The sequence below is a fragment of the Pristiophorus japonicus genome, chromosome 16 (genome assembly GCF_044704955.1).
Source record: "Pristiophorus japonicus isolate sPriJap1 chromosome 16, sPriJap1.hap1, whole genome shotgun sequence".
NCBI lineage: Eukaryota > Metazoa > Chordata > Chondrichthyes > Pristiophoridae > Pristiophorus > Pristiophorus japonicus.
Genome location: NC_091992.1, coordinates 9030914 through 9051041, shown reverse-complemented (window position 1 = coordinate 9051041; position 20128 = coordinate 9030914). Strand labels below are relative to the sequence as shown.

At 42.1% G+C, this 20128-nt stretch overlaps 1 protein-coding gene across 7 annotated transcripts in view; it reads left to right on the top strand.

The window, feature by feature from the left end:
* Positions 1-1171: 1171 nt before the first annotated feature.
* Positions 1172-20128, top strand: part of trim37 (tripartite motif containing 37) — a 113309-nt gene continuing 94352 nt past the window's right edge. For 2 of the 7 annotated variants that reach the window (XM_070856968.1, XM_070856962.1), the window contains exons 1-5: positions 1172-1600; positions 10343-10488; positions 12102-12198; positions 13137-13231; positions 19213-19314. In XM_070856968.1, the coding sequence (XP_070713069.1) occupies positions 13211-13231; positions 19213-19314 (123 nt within the window). In that variant the 5' untranslated portion in view covers positions 1172-1600; positions 10343-10488; positions 12102-12198; positions 13137-13210. The remainder of the gene's footprint in view (positions 1601-10342; positions 10489-12101; positions 12199-13136; positions 13232-19212; positions 19315-20128) is intronic. The other 5 variants (XM_070856964.1, XM_070856963.1, XM_070856967.1 and 2 more) reach the window with 5 other exon arrangements.

Below are 20128 nucleotides of genomic sequence, written 5' to 3'. Positions count from 1 at the left end.
TCTGCCTTTTGGTATTCCACAGCTCTACTCATACAGATTCCACATCATCCAAGCTAATGTCCTTCCTTACTATTGCGTTAATTTCCTCTTTAACCAGTAACGCTAACCCCACCTCCTTTTCCTTTCTGTCTATTCTTCCTGAATGTTGAATACCCCTGGATGTTGAGTTCCCAGCCTTGGTCACCCTGGAGCTATGTCTCCGTGTTGCCAATTATATCATATTCATTAATTTCTACCTGTGCAGTTAATTCATCCACCTTATTATGAAGCCTCTGAATGTGCGCAGACGCAAACAACGGCCACCCCACGTTAAAAGAACTCACACACCGGCATCTTCCACCCTTCAATACAGGAATTACAGTCTCTGTAACAGGTGGGACAGACAGTGGTTGAAGGAAAGGGTGGTTGGGGAGTCTGGTTTGCCGCACGCTCCTTCCGCTGCCTGCGCTTGTTTTCTGCATAGCGAATGGGATAGTAGCTCCCTTGGGAGCTCTCCCGGAACAAACCTTCCTCTAGCCATCTGCTGCCATCCTTCACCTCTCTCTCCTTCAATCTACCTCCGCCCCGCTTTTTAAGCCCCTACTGGCTCTAACAGTGGGTGCACTTCGACTCCCCCAAAATACAAATAAGCACTTCCTTTCAAAATAAGTAGGTGCTGCCTGACCTGCTGAGTATTTCCAGCATTTTCTATTTTTATTAATTATATTTAAAAAAATCCCCTTCTTTGCAACCTGCTGAAATCTGCCGACTCTTTGCAATTTAAGACTTTGTGGAGTTTGGCTGCTGTAAGCCACGCACGCAATTGATTCGCAGGTGCCATTGGCAATGGCCACCTCAGTTGCTAAGGCATGTTGCTCTTTCGGCTAGGGACGCGTCCTCCCGGTTGCTGGGGCTGGCCACCAAATTATCGCGATAGCTTATGTTGGGTTTGGTGGGGGCGGGGCGAGGACGAGGGCGGGGCAGCAAGGGAGAGCGGCGGCCGCGGCGGCCAGGGGCGCGCGCGCATCCCCATCGTGATTGGTCATTTGGGAAGTCGCCAGCTCGAAGCCGATTAGTCCGCTCTCTCTCTCTCTCTTTTTTTCCCCTCCCCCCCACGTGGTGTTGCCGGGAGGGCGCGCGATCGTTCGGCCGGCGGCTGTCAACTGCTCTCTGATTGGCTGTCTCCCCGGGTGACAAACGGCCGCCTGCGGATTTGAAGCCTTGGAGTTAAAATCATGAAGGGAATTTTCGCTTCTTTTTCCACCGAAAATCTGTGAATTAATACTCTACCACCCCCCCCCCCCCCCTCACCACAAACCCCTTATTCGGAGCGAAGGAGAAAAATGTGAGGAGAAAGATTTAAAAACAATATATAAGTTGGCTACTGCCATTGAATCGAAGGTGAAGGGGCGGCGGCGGCACTGCGGACCTGCCTGATCCGCCCCGAGAGGCATCTCCCCCGGCCAGCAGCCTCACCGTGCTGCCGCTACAGGCCGCAGGCCCAGGTAAAACTTTGCTGTGTAAAGGGGAGGCCGCCGGCAACAATAAGCTGCAGTGACCCTGATCAGGTGCATCATTGAATGGGCCTTGCCCTTGATGGGGTTTTATATTGCAACAGCCTGTGAGTTTCAAAATGCATATTTAATGGAATTTTATATATTGTGTGTGTGTATATATATATATGTGTGTGCTTTCAAAAAAATGAATCTTTTAGATGCAGTCGAGATTCTGCGGGCATGAAATGTTACCATTCAAAAAAAAATAATGAATCTTAAATATTGAGATTGTTAAGTTTGAAATCATTTTTTATTTTGAAAGTCATGAAATTTATGCATTTTATCTTTCAATGTGTAAGATCTATGTGCACTGACATATTTGTGATGTGTGTTTGTGTGTCCATGGTTGTAAAGATGATATTTTTAAAGCTGTATAATTATGCTTTTTTTTGGGCCCACCTGGGCAGGCCTGAATGCGGCAGTGTTAACAGTAATTGAGAGATTTATGATTCTGCTGGTGAACCCAGTGGGGTGTGAGGTGCCAAGGAAGTGGGAGAAGTCTGCAGGTACATGGGTAAGCATAGAATCTTACAGCACAGGAGGAGGTCCAGCGTGTCTGTGCCAGCTCTTTGAAAGAGCTACCAATTAATCCCACACCCCTGCTCTCTCCCCATAAACCCAGTCATTTTTTTCCCCCTTCAAGTATTTATCCAAATTCATTTCGAAAGTTAACTATTGAATCTACTCCACCACAGGTTAGAGCACTGCGTTCCAGGTCATCATAACATGCTGCGTACATTTATTTTTCCTCCTCTCTCTCCTCTGGTTCTCCTGCCAATTATCTTAAATCAGTGTCCTCTGGTTACCGACCCATGCGCCAGTCGAGTAAATAAGGAGAAACTATCAAAACCCCTCAATTTTGAACAGTTCTATCAAATTTCTGCTTGACCTTCTTTGCTCGAAGGAGAACAATCCTAGCTTCTCCAATGTCGCCACGTAACTGAAGCCCCTCATCACTGGTACTATTCTAGTAAATCTCCTCTGCATCCTCTCCAAGGCCTTGACATCCTTCCTAAACTGTGTAGGCCAGAATTGGACATAATATGTTAGCTGAGGCCTAACCAGTGATTTCGAAAGGTTTAGCATAACCTACTTGCTTTTATACGCTATGCCTCTATAAACCCAAGGATCCTGTGTGCTTTTTAACAGCCTTCTCAACTTGTCCTGCAGCTTCAAAGATCTATGTATGTGTACCCCCAGGTCTCTGTTGTTGGTACCCCTTTAAAATTGTATAATTTTGTTTATATTGCCTCTGCTCATTCTTCCTTGCAAAATACATCACACTTCTCTGCATTAACTTGCATTTGCCATGTGTCTGCCCATTTCACTCTATCTATTCTTCATGAAGTCTGTTACTATCCTCCTCACTGTTTACTACATTTCCAAGCTTTGCATCATCTGCAAACTTTGAGATTATGCCCCCAATACCCAAGTCTATGTCATTAACATATATCAGAAAGAGCAGTAGTCTGAATACTGATCGCTGGGTAACACCACTGTTTGCTTCCCTCTGTAAAACAACCGTTCACCGCTACTCTCTGCTTTCTGTGTCTCAGCCAATTTTGTATCCATGCTGCTACTGCTCCTTTCATCCCATGGGCTTCAATTTTGCTAACGAGTCTATTATGTGGCATTGTTACCTCCTTACAGTCAGCCCAATTTTACAATATGGCACATACTAGTGAGTGACTTTTTATTGTTTCTAAATGCTTTTGTTTAAAAATGGTGCCAGACAGCTCAGTTAGTAAAGGGGCTGAGCCAAACAGCCTAGGAATGTTCCATGTTTGATCCCTGGCCTGTACCGAGTTAGTTTATCTTGGCTGGAGCATTGATATTGGTCTCAGTGCTTTTGGTCTAATGATGAGAGTAAAATCCAGAGTTGATCATTTTCCAGTGACTCCTGGGAGAAGGAGATCAATATCTGGTTTGACTAAAATGGCTCTTGAAATTTAATAACTTAGACCGTCACTGAATCTTTAATCTCAAATGTGAAGCACTTGGGGAGGCTGCCTAATGAACTATACCCTAGAATAAGCTGCCAGGTGAGAGAATATTAAGGATTTTATGTGTTTTCCTGGCAATAAATAAGAAACTTATTTCTCCATACTGTCTTTAGTCACATCAGAATCATTATTCCGTCATTGTGAATGTTCCTGCATATCAACAACTTGGTTCTAACTGGCTGCCAATCATTGTCAGGCAAAGCCAGCAGTGTAGTATAATACTTTTCCTTTAACTATTCTTGCACTGCTACACCCTATAAGCAGACTGGCTTCATATTACCAGGCTTTCATCAATGCTGTTCTTTTGGCTGTTGCAATTATATGATACTACCAAAAGGATGGCTGTCTTTCTCCAATTTTTCTGGCCTCTGGTCATAGACTTTTTTTCTCACCACCACCTAAAAGATGCAGCTGAGGCCAAGAACTCGGCAGAGTATGGAAACAAATTTATATCCCATCATTTTTTGGCATTGTATGTCAGTGTAACCACTGCACTGTCCAAACTATGCAGTGGTTACACTGACATACAATTTCTAAAAATTACCAACACCATTGACTGAATTTGAGGCTCCAATTTTTCCCCCTAAATTTTCTCCCCTTCCAGGAGATAGCAAGTCCTGAAGTAAGATTTTATGGATGCTGGCAGTACTCTGGTATTTTGCCTGAGTGGTCATTCTTAATGTGAGTTTAGATGATTGTTAATAAGCCATTTGACTCTTAAGGGGCATCACAGCCAAGCCATGGGAAGGGCTGAGGGCTCCAAAGATGAACCCGATCTTATTCTTGGTTAATGCCCACGCTCACGCAGACGTCACTGGATTGCAAGCAGGAACTTTTTTTCTGCTGCCTTAGTCAAGAGGTGCTGAAGCCAACAGTGTCACCCCTTTGCCATGTCAACTAAGATTTGTTAACTTGGTAGGGTTCAGGAATCAAACCTGGGAATATCCACCACCAAATCAGGAAATTCACTGATCTCTTGAGCTGTCGGTAGATCCTACAAGGTTCTAATCCAACGGGAAAGCTCACCAATCTGAAACGTTAAATCTGTTTCTCTCTCCATAGATGCTGCCTGACCTGAGTATTTTCAGCATATTCTGTTTGTGTTTAAGATGGCAATTCATTGATTGAACTTTGTTGACTTGGCTTTATAACTTCTGAAACCTTTCATGAAATTACCACTTTGTAATCACTTCCAAAAATCCATTACCCTCTGTGTAGTTGATTGTAGAATGAAAATATAATTTATGCTGAACAAAACTTGACAGTATAGTGAACAGTGAGGAGGAGAGTGATAGATTTCAGGAAGACATAGACAGGATGGTGAAATGGGCGGACAGGTGGCAGATGAAGTTTAACGCAGAAAAGTGTGAAGTGATGTATTTTGATAGAAAGAATGAAGAGAGGCAATATAAACTAAATGGTACAATCCTAAAGTGGGTGCACGAACAGCGAGACCTGTGGGTATATGTGCATAAATCGTTGAAGGTGACAGGGCAGGTTGAGAAAACAGTTAAAATGCTTATGGGATCCTGGGCTTCATAAAAAGAGGTATTGAGTACAAAAGTGTGGAAATTATGATGAACCTGTATAAAACACTGGTTTGGCCCCAACTGGAGTATTGTGTCCAATACATTTTAGGAAAGATGTGAAGGCCTTGGAGAAGGTGCAGAAAAGATTTAGGAGAATGATTCCAAGAATAAAGGACTTCAGTTACGTTGATAGACTGGAGAAGCTGGGGTTGTTCTCCTTGGAGCAGAGAAGATTGAGAAGAGATTTCATGGAGGTCTTCAAACTCAACCTTTCCTCATAAGTCAACCCTCTCATCCCCAGAATCAACCTAGTGAACCATCTCTGAACAGCCTCCAATGCAAGTTCCCATTACTATCAATGAGAATAACCCCCGAAAACAAGTAACACAACATAATAAATTAAAAAAACACCTCACATATTTAAAATTAATTGAAATTAAATGTTTTTGAAAAACATTTTTGTTTCGAATTTTTAAAAATGTTTTAATAGAGTTAAAAATAAACTTGCCTTAATGGACAGGTTTTTAACATAAAAATGAATGATTAAATTGAAGTTTCATATGTTTTAAAACTCTTATGCTGGTAAAAGTAAGCGATGCGCCTGCTTTATCAGGCGTAAAAGTTTGAAATTCGCTGGGCAAATCTCCCGTGCGAATGTCCTTCTCCCAGGGATGCAGAGGATCTGTCAAGAAAAATCTTGACCGATTGGAAAAGCCGGTTTTCGATGCATGTGCATCTCGCCCTGAAAACCGGCTTTTGCGAGGCCTTGCTGGGTCCGTGCGCACTTTGTGGAATTTTCGGTATTGTGAGGGGTTGCGATTAGAACTTGGGAAAATAAAATGGGCAACAATATTGGCAAAACGTAATTAAAACTATGTTTAGCAGAGTGCAGGAACAATATATTCCGCTAAAAGGAAAGAACAAACTAAACGCTAATGAGACTTCATGGATGAATAAAGCCATAAGGAAACAATTGAGGGCAAGGAAAGAGTTATACATTACGTACATAGACAGCAGGGGAGTGTATGATAAGGGAGAATATGAAGAGAAGTTTAAAAAAAAAACAATTAAGAAGGTAAAGAGGAATTATGAAATTTAAATTATCAAGGAACATAAAACAAAATAGTAAAATATTTTACAGGCACATCAAAAAAAATGGTTGGGATGGGAATAGGTCCATTAAGGGATAGACAGGATAATCCATAGGTAATGATAGAGAGATGGCAGAAATATTAAATCATTATTTTGCTTCAGTATTTACCAGGGAGATAGAACAGCTGGACATGACATTGGATGGTGAGATTAGTAATGAGATAAGTACATTTAAAATAAAGCGGGATATATTAAACTAATCAAACTCCAAGTGGATATAAACCCTGATCCGAATGGATTGCATCATTGCATTTTGAAAGATTGCAGCGAAGAGATAGCCGAGACATAGAAACATAGAAAATAGGTGCAGGAGCAGGCCATTCAGCCCTTCTAGCCTGCACCGCCATTCAATGAGTTCATGGCTGAACATGAAACTTCAGTACCCACTTCCTGCTTTCACGCCATACCCCTTGATTCCCCGAGTAGTAAGGACTTCATCTAACTTCATAAAACACATTTAATAACTCGTTAGAAAAAGGTCTGGCAGAGGACTGGCAGATAGCTAATGTAATACCTCGATTTAAGAAGGGGTTAGAACATGTCCAGGAAATTATAGACCAATCAATTTAACATCAGTGGAAGGAATATATTATGCAATCCCTACTAAAGGAGAAAATAGAGTAACATCTAGAAACCAAAAATATAATACCGAATAGTCAGTGTGGATTTCCAAAAGGGAAAGACTTGTTTGACCAATATAGAAATTTACAGCGCAGAAGGAGGCCATTTCGGCCCATTGTGTCCGTGTCGGCCGACGAAGAGCCGCATGGCCCTAAAAGTTACATATAAACCTATGAACAATGACGGAAAAGCAAAGAGCACCCAGCCCAACCAGTACGCCTCACACAACTGCGACACCCCTTATACTGAAACATTCTACACTCCACCCCAATCGGAGCCATGTGATCTCCTGGGAGAGACAAAAACCAGATTTAAAAACCCAAGCCAATTTAGGGAGGAAAATATCTGGGAAAATTCCTCTGACCCATCCAGGCGATCGAAACTAGTCCAGGAGATCACCCTGGCCGTATTCTATTCCCTGCAGTACTTATCATTATATCTGCGCCGTCCGACAAAAGGTCATCCAGTTTAATCCCAATTACCAGCTCTGGGTCCGTAGCCCTGCAGGTTACTGCACTTTAAGTGCCCATCCAACCATCTCTTAAAAGTGGTGAGGGTTTCTGCATCCACCACTCTTCCAGGCAGCGAGTTCCAGATCCCCACAACCCTCTGTGTAAAGAAACCACCCTTCAAATCGCCTCTAAACCTTCCACCAACCATCTTAAAACAATGGCCTCTCGTAATAGATCCCTCCACCAATGGAAATAGACCCTTAATATTCACTATGTCTAGGCCCCTCAATATTTTGTACACCTCAATGAGGTTTCCTCTCAACCTCCCCTGTTCCAATGAGAACAAACCCAGCCTATCCAATTTGTCCTCATAACTAAGATTCTCCATTCCAGGCAGCATCCTAGTAAATCTCTGCACCCTCTCTAGTACAATCACGTCCTTCCTATAATACGGCGACCAGAACTGCGCACAGTACGCCAGCTGTGGCCTAACCAAAGTATTACACAATTTAAGCATAATCTCCCTGCTCTTATATTCTATGCCTCGGCCAATAAAGGCAAGCATTCTGTATTCCTTCTTAACCGCCTTATCCACCTGGCCTGCTACTTTCAGGGATCTGTGGACAAGCACTCCAAAGTCCCTTTGTTCATCTACACTATTGAGTGGCCTATCGCTTGAATTTTTTGAAGAGGGAGCAGAGAGAGTAGACAATGCAGTAGATGTAATTTATCTAAATTTTCAAAAGGCCTTCAATAAGGTACCCCATAGTAGACTGATGAACAAAGTCAAAGAATGTGGAGTCAGGGGCAAGTAGCAGAATGGATAGCCAGCTGGCTTCAAGACAAAGCAGAGAGAGTAGGGGTAGAAGGTAGTTATTCAGTGGCAGGAGGTGGGCAGTGGTGTTCCACAAGGATCAGTGCTGGGACCCTTGTTCACAATTTATATTAACAATTTAGAATTTGGAATCAAACACAATTTCTAAATTTGTGGATGACACCAAATTGGGGGGATAGTCAATACTGAGGAGGACTGCAACAAATTACAGGATGACATTAATAACCTTGCAGAATGGGCATATAATTGGCAAATGAAGTTCAATACAGATAAATGTGAGATAATTACATTTTGGTAGGAAGAATAGGGAGGTCACTTATTACTTGGAGGGTGCGAGTCTGGGTGGGGTAGAGGATAAAAGGGATCTCGGAGTACAAATAGACAAATCGCTAAAAGTTGCGACACAGGTTAGCAAGGCCATTTTAAAAAAAAAAAGCAAACCAAGCACTTGCGTTTATTTCTAGAGGGATAGAATTGAAAAGTAGGGAAGTAGTGCTAAGCCTGTATCAAACCTTGGTTAGAATATTGCGTACAGTTCTGGTTGCCATATTCTAAAAAGGATAGGGTGCAGAGCAGGTTTACAAGGATGATAGCAGAAATGTAAGGATATACATATCAGGAAAAAAGGCGGCTGAGGGGTGACCGAATAGAGGTCTTTAAAAATCTGAGAGGTTTTGATAGAGTGGATACAGAGAGAGTGTTTCCTCTTGTGGGGAAGAGCATAACGAGAGGCCATCAATATAAGATAGTCACCAAGAAATCCAATAGGGAATTCAAACGAAACTTCTTTACCCAAAGAGTGGTGAGAATGTGGAACTCGCTACCACAGAGAGTGGTTGAGGCGAATAGTATAGATGCATTTAAGAGGGGGCTAGACAAGCATATGAGGGAGAAGAGAATAGAGGGATATGCTGATAGATTTAGATGAGGAAAGATGGGGGGGGGAGGCTAGAGTGGAGTATAATCGCCGGCATGGACTGGTTGGGCTGAATGGTCAGTTTCTGTGCCGTATATCCGATGTAATCCTATATAATTAATCCCACTCCCCTGCTGCTTTCCCAGAGCCCTGCTAATTTTTTTCCCCTTTTCAAGTATGTATCTTCTTCCATTTTTGAAAGTTCCTATTGAATCTGCTTCCTCCACCACCCTTTCAGACATTCCCGATCATCATAACTCGCTGTGTAAAATAAAAATTCTCATCTTCCCTCTGGATCTTTTGCCAGTTGTTTTAAATCTATATCCACTGGTTATCAATCCACCCGCCCGTGGAAGAAGTTTCATTTTATTTATCAAAACACACTTCTACTAAATCTCCCCTTAACCTTCTCTCCCCTAGCCCTCGGGAGAAGAATCCTAGCATCTCTGGCCTCTCCACATAACTGAAGGTCCCTCTTCCCTGGGTACCATTCTAGTAAATTGCCTCTTGCCCTTTCCAAGGCCTTGACATCTTTCCTAAAGTGTGGTGCACATCTGTCATGAACAATCACTGCCCAAAGAAGTCCCCCAAATTAATTGTGAGCTTCACAGTATACAATAACTTTCAAAGCAGAATGTCATCTTAGGATCATAGAAATTTACAGCATGGAAGGAGGCCATTCTCGCCCATCGTTTCCGTGCCGGCCAACAAGAGGCTATCCAGTGTAATCCCACTTTCCAGCTCTAGGTTCATAGCCTTGCAGGTTACAGCACTTCAACTGCATATCCAAGTACTTTTTAAATGTGGTGAGAGTTTCTGCCTCTACCACCCTTTCAGGCAGAATTCCAGACCCCCACAACCCTCTGGGTGAAGAAATGTCTCCTCTAATCTCCTCTAAACCTTCTACCAATTACTTTAAATGTATGCCCCCTGGTTGTCGACCCCTCTGCTAAGGGAAATAGTCCCTTTCTATCCAGGCCCCTCATAATTTTATACACCACAGTGAGGTCTCTCTTCAGCCTCTGCTATTCCAAGGAAAACAACCCCAGCCTATCCAGTCATCATGAGGATGCAGCTTCATCTCTAATCTCAGCTGAAGGTGTTGAATGTGATTTAGGAATTTACAACCTTTGGATGAGATTACTGCTTGCAATCACTTACAATATATTCTATACATTAATGCTTCCTATATTGTGGTATGACATTTCAATATCTTTGCAATGTTTTTTTTTTAACAGAGTTTATTCTTTTATGCAAGTAACTTTTTGTTTTCTACATTTTCCTGTCGTCGTTGCCCAGTGTCTTGCCCCAGGGCTGATTGAAAGCATGAACACTTCTGGTAGTGCAACTTAGTGGTGACCAAGATTGGACCTCTAGTTTCCCCTGTTCCCTACGGGGAAGTGCCTGGACTCCACTTAGTGTGTACGCATGGCAACACAGGCGAGGTCAGTAACTCGTGGTGTCGGGGATTTTGAACCTATGTCCTACGCTTCTGTGCAAAGTGTACGGATCACTATGTGCCCGTTGCAACCAACCGATCGACTTGAATATATGGTTGTTTCCAGTCACCTGTTCGGTCTGCGGGAGATTCGATTGTTTATGTACAATTGATCACCGCAATGTTCACGGCCAACATTCGTGCTCCTGCCCTGGCTTGCTCGACAGTTAGAGTCTTTGAACTTTGCAGTTACTTCCCTAGCCCTGGAGTTCATTGCTCCAAAGTCATACCAATATGGATTTGTTTGGATGCAAGCTCAACTGCCAAATTGAATGATAATTTTGCCTGGTTGCTCTGTGTATTGTCCAGGTAATGGTTGAAGCTGTACCTCTTGTGCGAGAATAGCTATTGTACAATGTCGAAGCAAAATAATCAGGGGATTGGTACATGTACAAAAATCTACAACTTAATATATGTACTTTAAAATAATGAAGCACTAAGTACACCAAGTATGATTCATGTTACATTGCTGGTAACCTTTGAAAATGAATGTGCTGTACAAATTTTCTGTGGAACATAATGAACACAGAATATCTCCCATGCTGTTTCAAGAAATTCCTTTCAGACAAATAGGTTTATTCTTCCTTGCTGCCTGGCTAATTGCATCATTTTGAAGCCCTTGCTTGGTTGGCCTCTGTCAGAGCTGCCATTTATTGCAATGTTTCTGCAGTTCATTGTGAAACGGTGAGGTTTTGTCTAAGCTACTGCTAAGTGTTTTTTTTAGAAAATAATGTGCTGAAGTAGAAATCTGGGCTAGCTATTGTACATTGCAACAGTCAAACTTGCACTACAAGTAACCTGGATTGGCTGCTTTTATGTTAAGAAAAAATGTCTGAAGTTCTTCCAGGATCTCTTGGCAAATTCTGAGAAAGGCAGTGTGTACACAGTCTTCTAATGAAGCTCTATCCACCATGTTTCCCACTTAGTGGAAAAGTGAATAGGAAACTGAAAACCATGAGAAATTCCCTGCATTATACCATTTTTCCTTTTGATGTTGATGTTCCATGAAGTTGGTATCAGCTTGGGTTTCATTTGACATCAAAGCAACAATGGTGTTTCCAGCATTTTATGTTTTTATTTGACACAGTATAGGCATAGCTTACAATTGATTTATCAAATCACACTTGTAGTGCAAGTCTGACTATTGCAATGTTTAGTAGCTGGCCGAGATTTCTACTTCAGCACATTATTTTCTCAAAAAATCCATTTAACCCACAACGATGACAACAAGTAAACTGGATCTCCACTTGCTTAACAATTGAAGAAAGGGTTGTCTGCATCCGGCAATTAATTCTGACTCCAGCATCCCCACTAGTGTGATTTGATAAATCAGTTGCAAGCTGCACCTATATACTGTGTCAAATAAACACAGAAAATGCTGGAAATATTCAGCAGGTCAGTCAGGCAGCATTTGTAGAGAGAGAAACAGAGGTAATGTTTCAGGTCGATGACCTTGCGTCTGAACATAGTGTGTGACTGATAACGGAATTAGAATTTAAGATCACCTTCAGAGTTGGCTTATAATTTCTTTGTACAAACAATACTCTGTGTTTTTAACAGACAAAGCACGTCTGAGCTACCATCACTTTTTCTTCCCAGTCAGACGAAGGAGGCCATCTTAAAAGTTACCACAATTTAAAAATGACACCCATACAAGGTAATGTGCGTCTCACAGGATGAAAATTCTACCTTCGTTACTGGTGCAAAGATGGCACCTCTGATAAAGTGGCTAACCCTTGCATGTTGAATACATTGGAAAAAATAATTTAAAAAAATTATGTTGCTCTTGGCTTACATTTTGGTAGCTGTGCAGAACTACCTTACTCGACTACAGAAGCCCACCCCACCCAACCCCAGTCTCTGAAATACTCCTGGATAATCAGCCTTCATTGAAATTCATGATGCTTCTCTTTATTCCCCTCACCCCGGTGCCAATTGCTGCTCCTTACTAAAATCATTAGTACTTTGCACTGTTACTTGGAACAACTAACTGTTTTCTGTTGCCGACTGTGTAGTATATTACCATGACAAGGTTATAAGTTCACACAGTACGGTACTTAATAAATGACTAATGGTAGCCACAGTGTAATCAAAGAGAATATTGTATGTCGTTACTTAAAATGCAGGACTGGTGGACATTGAAGTGGCTGTGTGGTTTGTTACAGAATTGCATGGGAATGCATTATTCAATCTGTGGCAAGATACTTTAGAGAGAATCGTGGCTATTTTTGATTGTTTACTAAAATGCAATCTCTAATTTAAAGTACAAAAGCATGACTGCATAATTTAAAACTTAAAAGAAATCCCCAACATTTTGAAAATTAGGCAGACTGTTTCCTCATTCAGCCTCTTTCCATGCTGTCTGGAAATGGGTTCCGACTGCAGCTGGGGAAGAGCATGGCTTGGCCCACCAGTATGTAAAACAGCAGTTCTCACAGGCTAGCAAAAGTGCATCTCTCATTCTGACTTCAAAAAATATATATAATTAAAACCAAAGGTGTTGGCTGTTGGGCAGTGGAATCATATTATTATAGTCTTGGAATTATTTTAGTCCTGTAAAATCTTTGTGGAGAACTGACTTTGTTGTCTTTTTAGTTGTATAGCAGATTCCACCTTCATCGGTCCCAGGATACATCTATAGGATCTGCAGTACGCAGTACAGAGCAAAAATGGATGAGCAAAGTGTTGAAGTAAGGAAAATACTTAGTAATTTTTATTGATGATTAAAGTCACTGGGTAGCATGGCTTCAAAAGCTGCTGCTTAATTATTTTTTTTATCAGCCATTTCTTTTGTCTTTGTTCGATGTTTCTCACTGTTGCCGCTCATCCTTTCAACCAACAGAATGGAATACATTGTGGAACAGTTCTGTGATCAGCTAAATGCACTTGTATTGAGCAAAGCTGACTGTCCTAGCAACTGTTTGATTTTAGTCCTTTGACCGCAAGTTATTAAAATAAAACATCTATCGGCACTTGCTGTGGTGACTCTCAATGCCATATGAATTGATAGAAATTCATTAATAGGAGCTTCCCCCGTAGTTTAGTGGGGATAAGGATAAATCATAGTCTCAGGATAAGGGGTTGGCTGTTAAGACTGAGATGAGGAGGAATTTCTTCACTCAAGAGTTGTGAATCTTTGGAATTCTGTACCCCAGAGGACTGTGGATGCTCAGTCGTTGACTATATTCAAGGCCGAGATCGATAGATTTTTGGACTCTAGGGATATGGATATATTATGGGAAAGTGGAGTTGGGGTTGAACATCAGTTATGATCTTACTGAGTGGTGGAGTAGGGTTACGTTTTTCTGTTCGAAAGCACGCTATGTGGTATGTTGCGAAGACATACAGGTGAGAATATCTCCGATTCAATTCCTGGTCAGTACCAAGCTAGCTGATCTCCACAGGGGCAGCTGTTGAGATGCTGCAATGGGCCTTGGTGTGTCGGGCTAAAATAATAAAGGAACAACCTGCCTTGGTTCCTGCTTTTGATCACTGTCCATTACGCCTGCTGGAAATTGGACATTTGCAGATGAAGTGCGAACAGATTTAGTTTTGACTGTGATGCCCTTCGTGTGTGAAAAAACCAGGCTCTACATCAGAGAACAGTAATGTGCTTCCAAACAGTAGTAGTGAGGTTGTAGACTGCATCAAACAAGAAATAAGGGATGTGTGCAGTGAAGGTACAGCAGTTATCATGGGCGACGTTATTCTACATATTGATTGAGCTAACCAAACTGGTAGCAATGCGGTGGAGGAGGATTTCCTGGAGTGTATTAGGGATGGTTTTCTCGACCAATATATCGGGGAACCAACTATAGAGCTGGCCATCCTAGATTGGGTGATGTGTAATAAGAAGGGACTAATTAGCAATCTTGTTGTGCGAGGCCCCTTGGGGAAGAGTGACCATAATATGGTAGAATTCTTTATTAAGATGGAGAGTGACACAGTTAATTCAGAAACTAGGGTCCTGAACTTAAGGAAAGGTAATTTCGACGGTGAGAGACGTGAATTGGCTAGAATAGACTGGCAAAGGATACTTAAAAGGTTGACGGTGGATAAGCAATAGCAAACATTTAAAGATCACATGGATGAACTTCAGCAATTGTAGATCCCCGTCTGGAGTAAAAATAAAATGGGGAAGGTGGCTCAACCGTGGCTAACAAGGGAAATTAAGGATAGTGTTAAAACCAAGGAAGAGGCATATAAATTGGCTAGAAAAAGCAACAAACCTGAGGACTGGGAGAAATTTAGAATTCAACAGAGGAGGACGAAGGGTTTAATTAAGAGGGGGAAAATAGAGTATGAGAGGAAGCTTGCGGGGAACATAAAAACCGACTGCAAAAGCTTCTATAAATATGTGAAGAGAAAAAGATTAGTGAAGACAAATGTAGGTCCCTTGCAGTCGGATTCAGGTGAATTTATAATGGGGAACAAAGAAGTGGCAGACCAATTGAACAAATACTTCGGTTCTGTCTTCACGAAGGAAGACACAAATAACCTTCTGAATATACTAGGGGACAGTGGGTCTAGCGAGAAGGAGGAACTGAAGGATATCTTTATTAGGCGGGAAATTGTGTTGGGGAAATTGATAGGATTGAAGGCCGATAAATCCCCGGGGCCTGATAGTCTGCATCCCAGAGTACTTAAGGAAGTGGCTCTAGAAATAGTGGATGCTTTGGTGATCACTTTCCAACAGTCTTATCGACTCCGGATCAGTTCCTATGGACTGGAGGATAGCTAATGTAACACCACTTTTTAAAAAAGGAGGGAGAGAGAAAACACGGAATTATAGACCAGTTAGCCTGACATCGGGAGTGGGGAAAATGCTGGAATCAATCATTAAGGATGAAATAGCAGTGCATTTGCAAAGCAGTGACAGGATCGGTCCAAGTCAGCATGGATTTATGAAAGAGAAATCATGCTTGACGAATCTTCTGGAATTTTTTGAGGATGTAACTAGCAGAATGGACAAGGGAGAACCAGTGGATGTGGTGTATTTGGACTTTTAAAAGGGTTTTGACAAGGTCCCGCACAAGAGATTGGTGTGGAAAATCAAAGCGCATGGTACTGGGGGTAATGTACTGACGTGGATAGAGAACTGGTTGGCAGACAGGGAGCAGAGAGTCGAGATAAACGGGTACTTTTCAGAATGGCAGGCAGTGACTAGTGGAGTGCCGCAGGGCTCAGTGCTGAGACCCCAGCTCTTTACAATATACATCAATGATTTGGATGAAGGAATAGAGTGTAATTTCTCCAAGTTTGCAGATGACACTAAACTGCGTGGCGGTGTGAGCTGTAAGGAGGCCGCTAAGAGGCTGCAGGGTAACGGACAGGTTAGGTGAGTGGGCAAATGCATGGCAGATACAGTATAATGTGGATAAATGTGAGGTTATCCATTTTGGGGGCAAAAACATGAAGGCAGAATATTATCTGAATGGTGGCAGATTAGGAAAAGGGGAGGTGCAATGAGACCTGGGTGTCATGGTTCATCAGTCATTGAAAGTTGGCATGCAGGTACAGCAGGTGGAGAAGAAGGCAAATGGTATGTTGGCTTTCATAGCTAGGGGATTTGAATATAGGAGCAGGGAGGTCTTATTGCAGTTGTACAGGGCCTTAGTGAGGCCTCACCTGGAATATTGTGTTCAGTTTTGGTCTCCTAATCTGAGGAAGGACGTTCTTGCTATTGAGGGAGTGCTGCGAAGGTTCACCAGACTGATTCCAGGGATGGCTGGACTGACATATGAGGAGAGGCTAGATCAACTGGGCCTTTATTCACTGGAGTTTCGAAGGATGAAAGGGGATCTCATAGAAACGTATAAGATTCTGACGGGACTGGACAGGTTAGATGCGGGAAGAATGTTCCTGATGGGGAAGTCCAGAACCAGGGGACATAGTCTTAGGATAAGGGGTAGGCCATTTAGGACTGATGAGGAGAAACTTCTTCACTCAGAGTTGTTAACCTGTGGAATTCCCTGCCGCAGAGAGTTGTTGATGCCAGATCATTGGATATATTCAAGAGGGAATTAGATATGGCCCTTATGGCTAAGGGGATCAAGGGGTATGGAGAGAAAGCAGGAAAGGAGTACTGAGGGAATGATCAGCCATGATCTTATTGAATGGTGGTGCAGGCTTGAATGGCCTACTCCTGCACCTATTTTCTATGTTTCTATGTAAAACCTGGAAGACTGCTAAACAAATGAATAAAAATGCAGATAATTTGTTTTAAAGCCTTGCCGTGTATGTGAGCCTTTTTGTTTTATAAACCTACCTCTGCTGAGCTCTAACATCAGACTAACAAATTAATGGTCGTGTTGCCAAGATGTATTTGCAGATCTGGTTTCTGTTGAAGAGAAATCTCCTGCATCGCAAAGGGTCAGTTAAAGCTGACCTTAAAGGTCTCAAGGATGGTTGGTGTGGGAAATGAAAAATGGCACCGATAACCTGTACCCCACTCCTCATTTATCGTATCTGACCTGAGAGTGATTGTTAACAAAAGGACCAAATTAGCACAGTTTTCTTGTATCACCTGTCGGATGATCAGGGAGCCATAGATTGATATTTCAAGCAGTTTTAAGTCCCAAGAAACCACAAACATCAAGGGGCCCTCCTTTTAAATTCAGGTTTTTCAAAAACCTGCATGCACTCTAAGTAGAGAAGACAATGGGCCGAAAATTGCAGCCTCTCCGGGTGTGTACGATGTGCGCCTGCACCCGAAGAAGCCTCGCAAATGCTGGTTCTCGGCACGCAATGTGCATGCACCGAGAACCAGCATTTGCGATCTGTCAAAATGCCTTTTTTTGACAAATCGGATGCATCTCCATGAGAAGGACACACGTGGGTCATAGATTGGGCTATTTGCCCAACTCTTGCCCAGTGAATGTCCTTCAAACTCTTACGCCTGGTAAAAGCAAATGTATAGCCTACTTTTACCAGCGTAAGAGTTTTAAAACATAGAAAAATTAAATTTCATCCCTAATTTTTATATTAAAAATCCTGTCCATTAATTTATTTTTAACCATATTTAAAAAAAATAATTTTTTTTCTAACATTTAATTTAATTAAATTCAGTTTCAATTAATTTTAAATATGCAAGGTGTTTTTTTAATTTGTTGTGTTGTAATCCTGTGTTTTATGGGGGTATTCTCATTGATAGTAATGGGAGCTCGTCCAGAACTCCCATTATTATCAATGAGAATGCTAGATCGTGATTGGTGGTCCAGGCCCACACGAACTCAGGTTGCACTTACATACCTGGGATGTGTGTGCCCGTCTGCTGCACAGCAAATGGAGACCTCTGACTGCAATCCTACCTTTCTCCGGGACCACCGGGTACTTTTATTAAAAAAACATTTTGATTGGAGGCGTTTGCCCGCAGGACTTTTCCCCCCCAATGTGTCGGATTACATTGGTCGTGCTTTATCGTGGGAAGTTTCCTCTGCCCGAAAGAGGAGTAACATTAAAAGGCATGAATTAGCCATCCAGCTTAGTGTAATGCTGACGAGTCCAGTAGTTTAAAAATGTTAAGCAGCAACTGCTAGTCATTCAGGCATATTAAAAGTTTCTGCTGTGATTGCAGAAACCTATTGTTTGTTTGAAAAGAGTGACCTAATGTTGGTCCTTTTCCAGACTAATGAGCAGAAGAAATTTCAAGTGTTTCAATGATGGGACACAATTATAAAAAAAAATAACAGTCTGATCTATTGACCACTTGGAGATTAAAGCATCAATGCACCATTGTCCCCAAGCTTTGAAGTTTAGTTTTGTCCAGTGGAAACTTTCAGCTTCCAAACTTGTTTCTTTCCACTTCCCTTAATCATGAACTAATAATCATTGTTTTTTTCTAGCCCAGCACCTTATTGCGTACTTCCTTCCAAACAATAAAGCTCTGATGCATCCTGTAAGATTTGGATCACAGGTCATACACAGATTACCCAAAGGGTCTTGGGAGTTGTAAGACATTTTATTATAGAGCGGCAGTTATAAGCATAATCAGATACAACATGTGATTAAGATAGATATAGGAGACATACAACCCGTGACAGATGAGAACAATTTACAGCCCCAGAACGGATGGACGTTGAGGTGGAACGGTGGTCTCTGGACAGATCCTGAGCTGGTGGAGGTGTTGGGCCACCTCAGAGGTTTGAGCTTGACCAAGTGTTGGGCTGAAGCCTGCATGAGATCCACCTTGGGGAAACTCTTTCCAGTCTGCTTGTCGTTTGCCCGTTTTTATACCTTATTTCGGTGGGCTGGTGAATACCTTGCATGAGTCCATTTTTTACCCATTCAATTGTCCAATCACAAGGGAAAGAGTACCTATGAGGTCATTTTCTTATCTCTGTCTGAATGTCTTGTTGCCCTTTCAAGAGACAGCTTGTTTATCTTTAAGGCTCCTTGCTAAATCCATTATCGTTCTAGCTAGGCCTTGGAGGCCTTTTTTTCTGTCTTGACCTTAGCTCTCTCTGTCTGCTGAGCTGGCACAAGTACTTCTTTATAAAATCATTATTTCTTTTATAATTTGCATTTTCTTCAGATTCGTGATTTCTTACAACCCAAAGCTTTAAGGAATTTTAGAAAAGATTACTGCTGACAAAAGGGTTTGATATGTGCAGTAACTGATGCATGTTTTGCAAGCCAGTTAAATAATCCTTTTTTCCTTTTTTTTTTCCAGAGCATTGCAGAGGTGTTCAGGTGCTTTATTTGTATGGAGAAGTTACGTGATGCCCGGCTATGTCCACACTGCTCAAAGCTTTGTTGCTTCAGTTGCATAAGGGTAAGAATCTGCTATATTCTCAGCTAGAGGTTGCTGTCTGGTGTATGTCTGAACATACAAAAAAGGATGGGGAAAAATGATCTGGTCCATTAAGCTGCCCCATCCAGACACAGCACATCGATCTGTAACCTCCCCATTCCCCTCCCCTTCCCCCCAAAAAACCTTGGTTACGCCATTTCCTTGGGACAACTCAACTCCAGAACTGAAAGCTTGTGAGCAAGCTACTATAACATGGTTTGGCTGTTCCTAGTGGCCAGTTTGCATGCTTTTGGCAAAGACCGAGGAAAGGCATCCTACTTGCTCTATTTTGCGGTTGCGAATGATGCAAGAGCCCCTAATGCTCGGGGAGAAAATGTGAATTGTGGAAGAGAAAGATAAGTCGAGGAGGCTTCATCTTGCACCCTTGGATGTGTGCACGCGCAGCTTGCTAGATTGCAGCATTTAATCCATTTCATTACTTTGCCATGTGGAGCTAAATATATAACCTATTTTATCATGAGGTGGAGTTCTTGAGCCTTGACCTATGCAGTGAAGGATTAGAGAGCTGTTATTGGGGAGGGAAGGATTAGAATAAAAGTTATTGAGTAAAAGGCAGCTGCAGTCCTGAATGGTGCTGGAAGTTTTCCAGTGTCACTGGGTTGTTATTCTGTGTGCGTTTTCTTAGCTCGGTGTTACAATGCCATGAAGCTGTGCTGTTTTTGGAACCATTGTTCTAATTCCAACAGTATGGGAATGAGCGAGAAAGATCTAATCTCTCTGACATGATTAAATTCTCTCATTTTAGCGGACTGTCCGACCTGAACGCTTCAGCTGA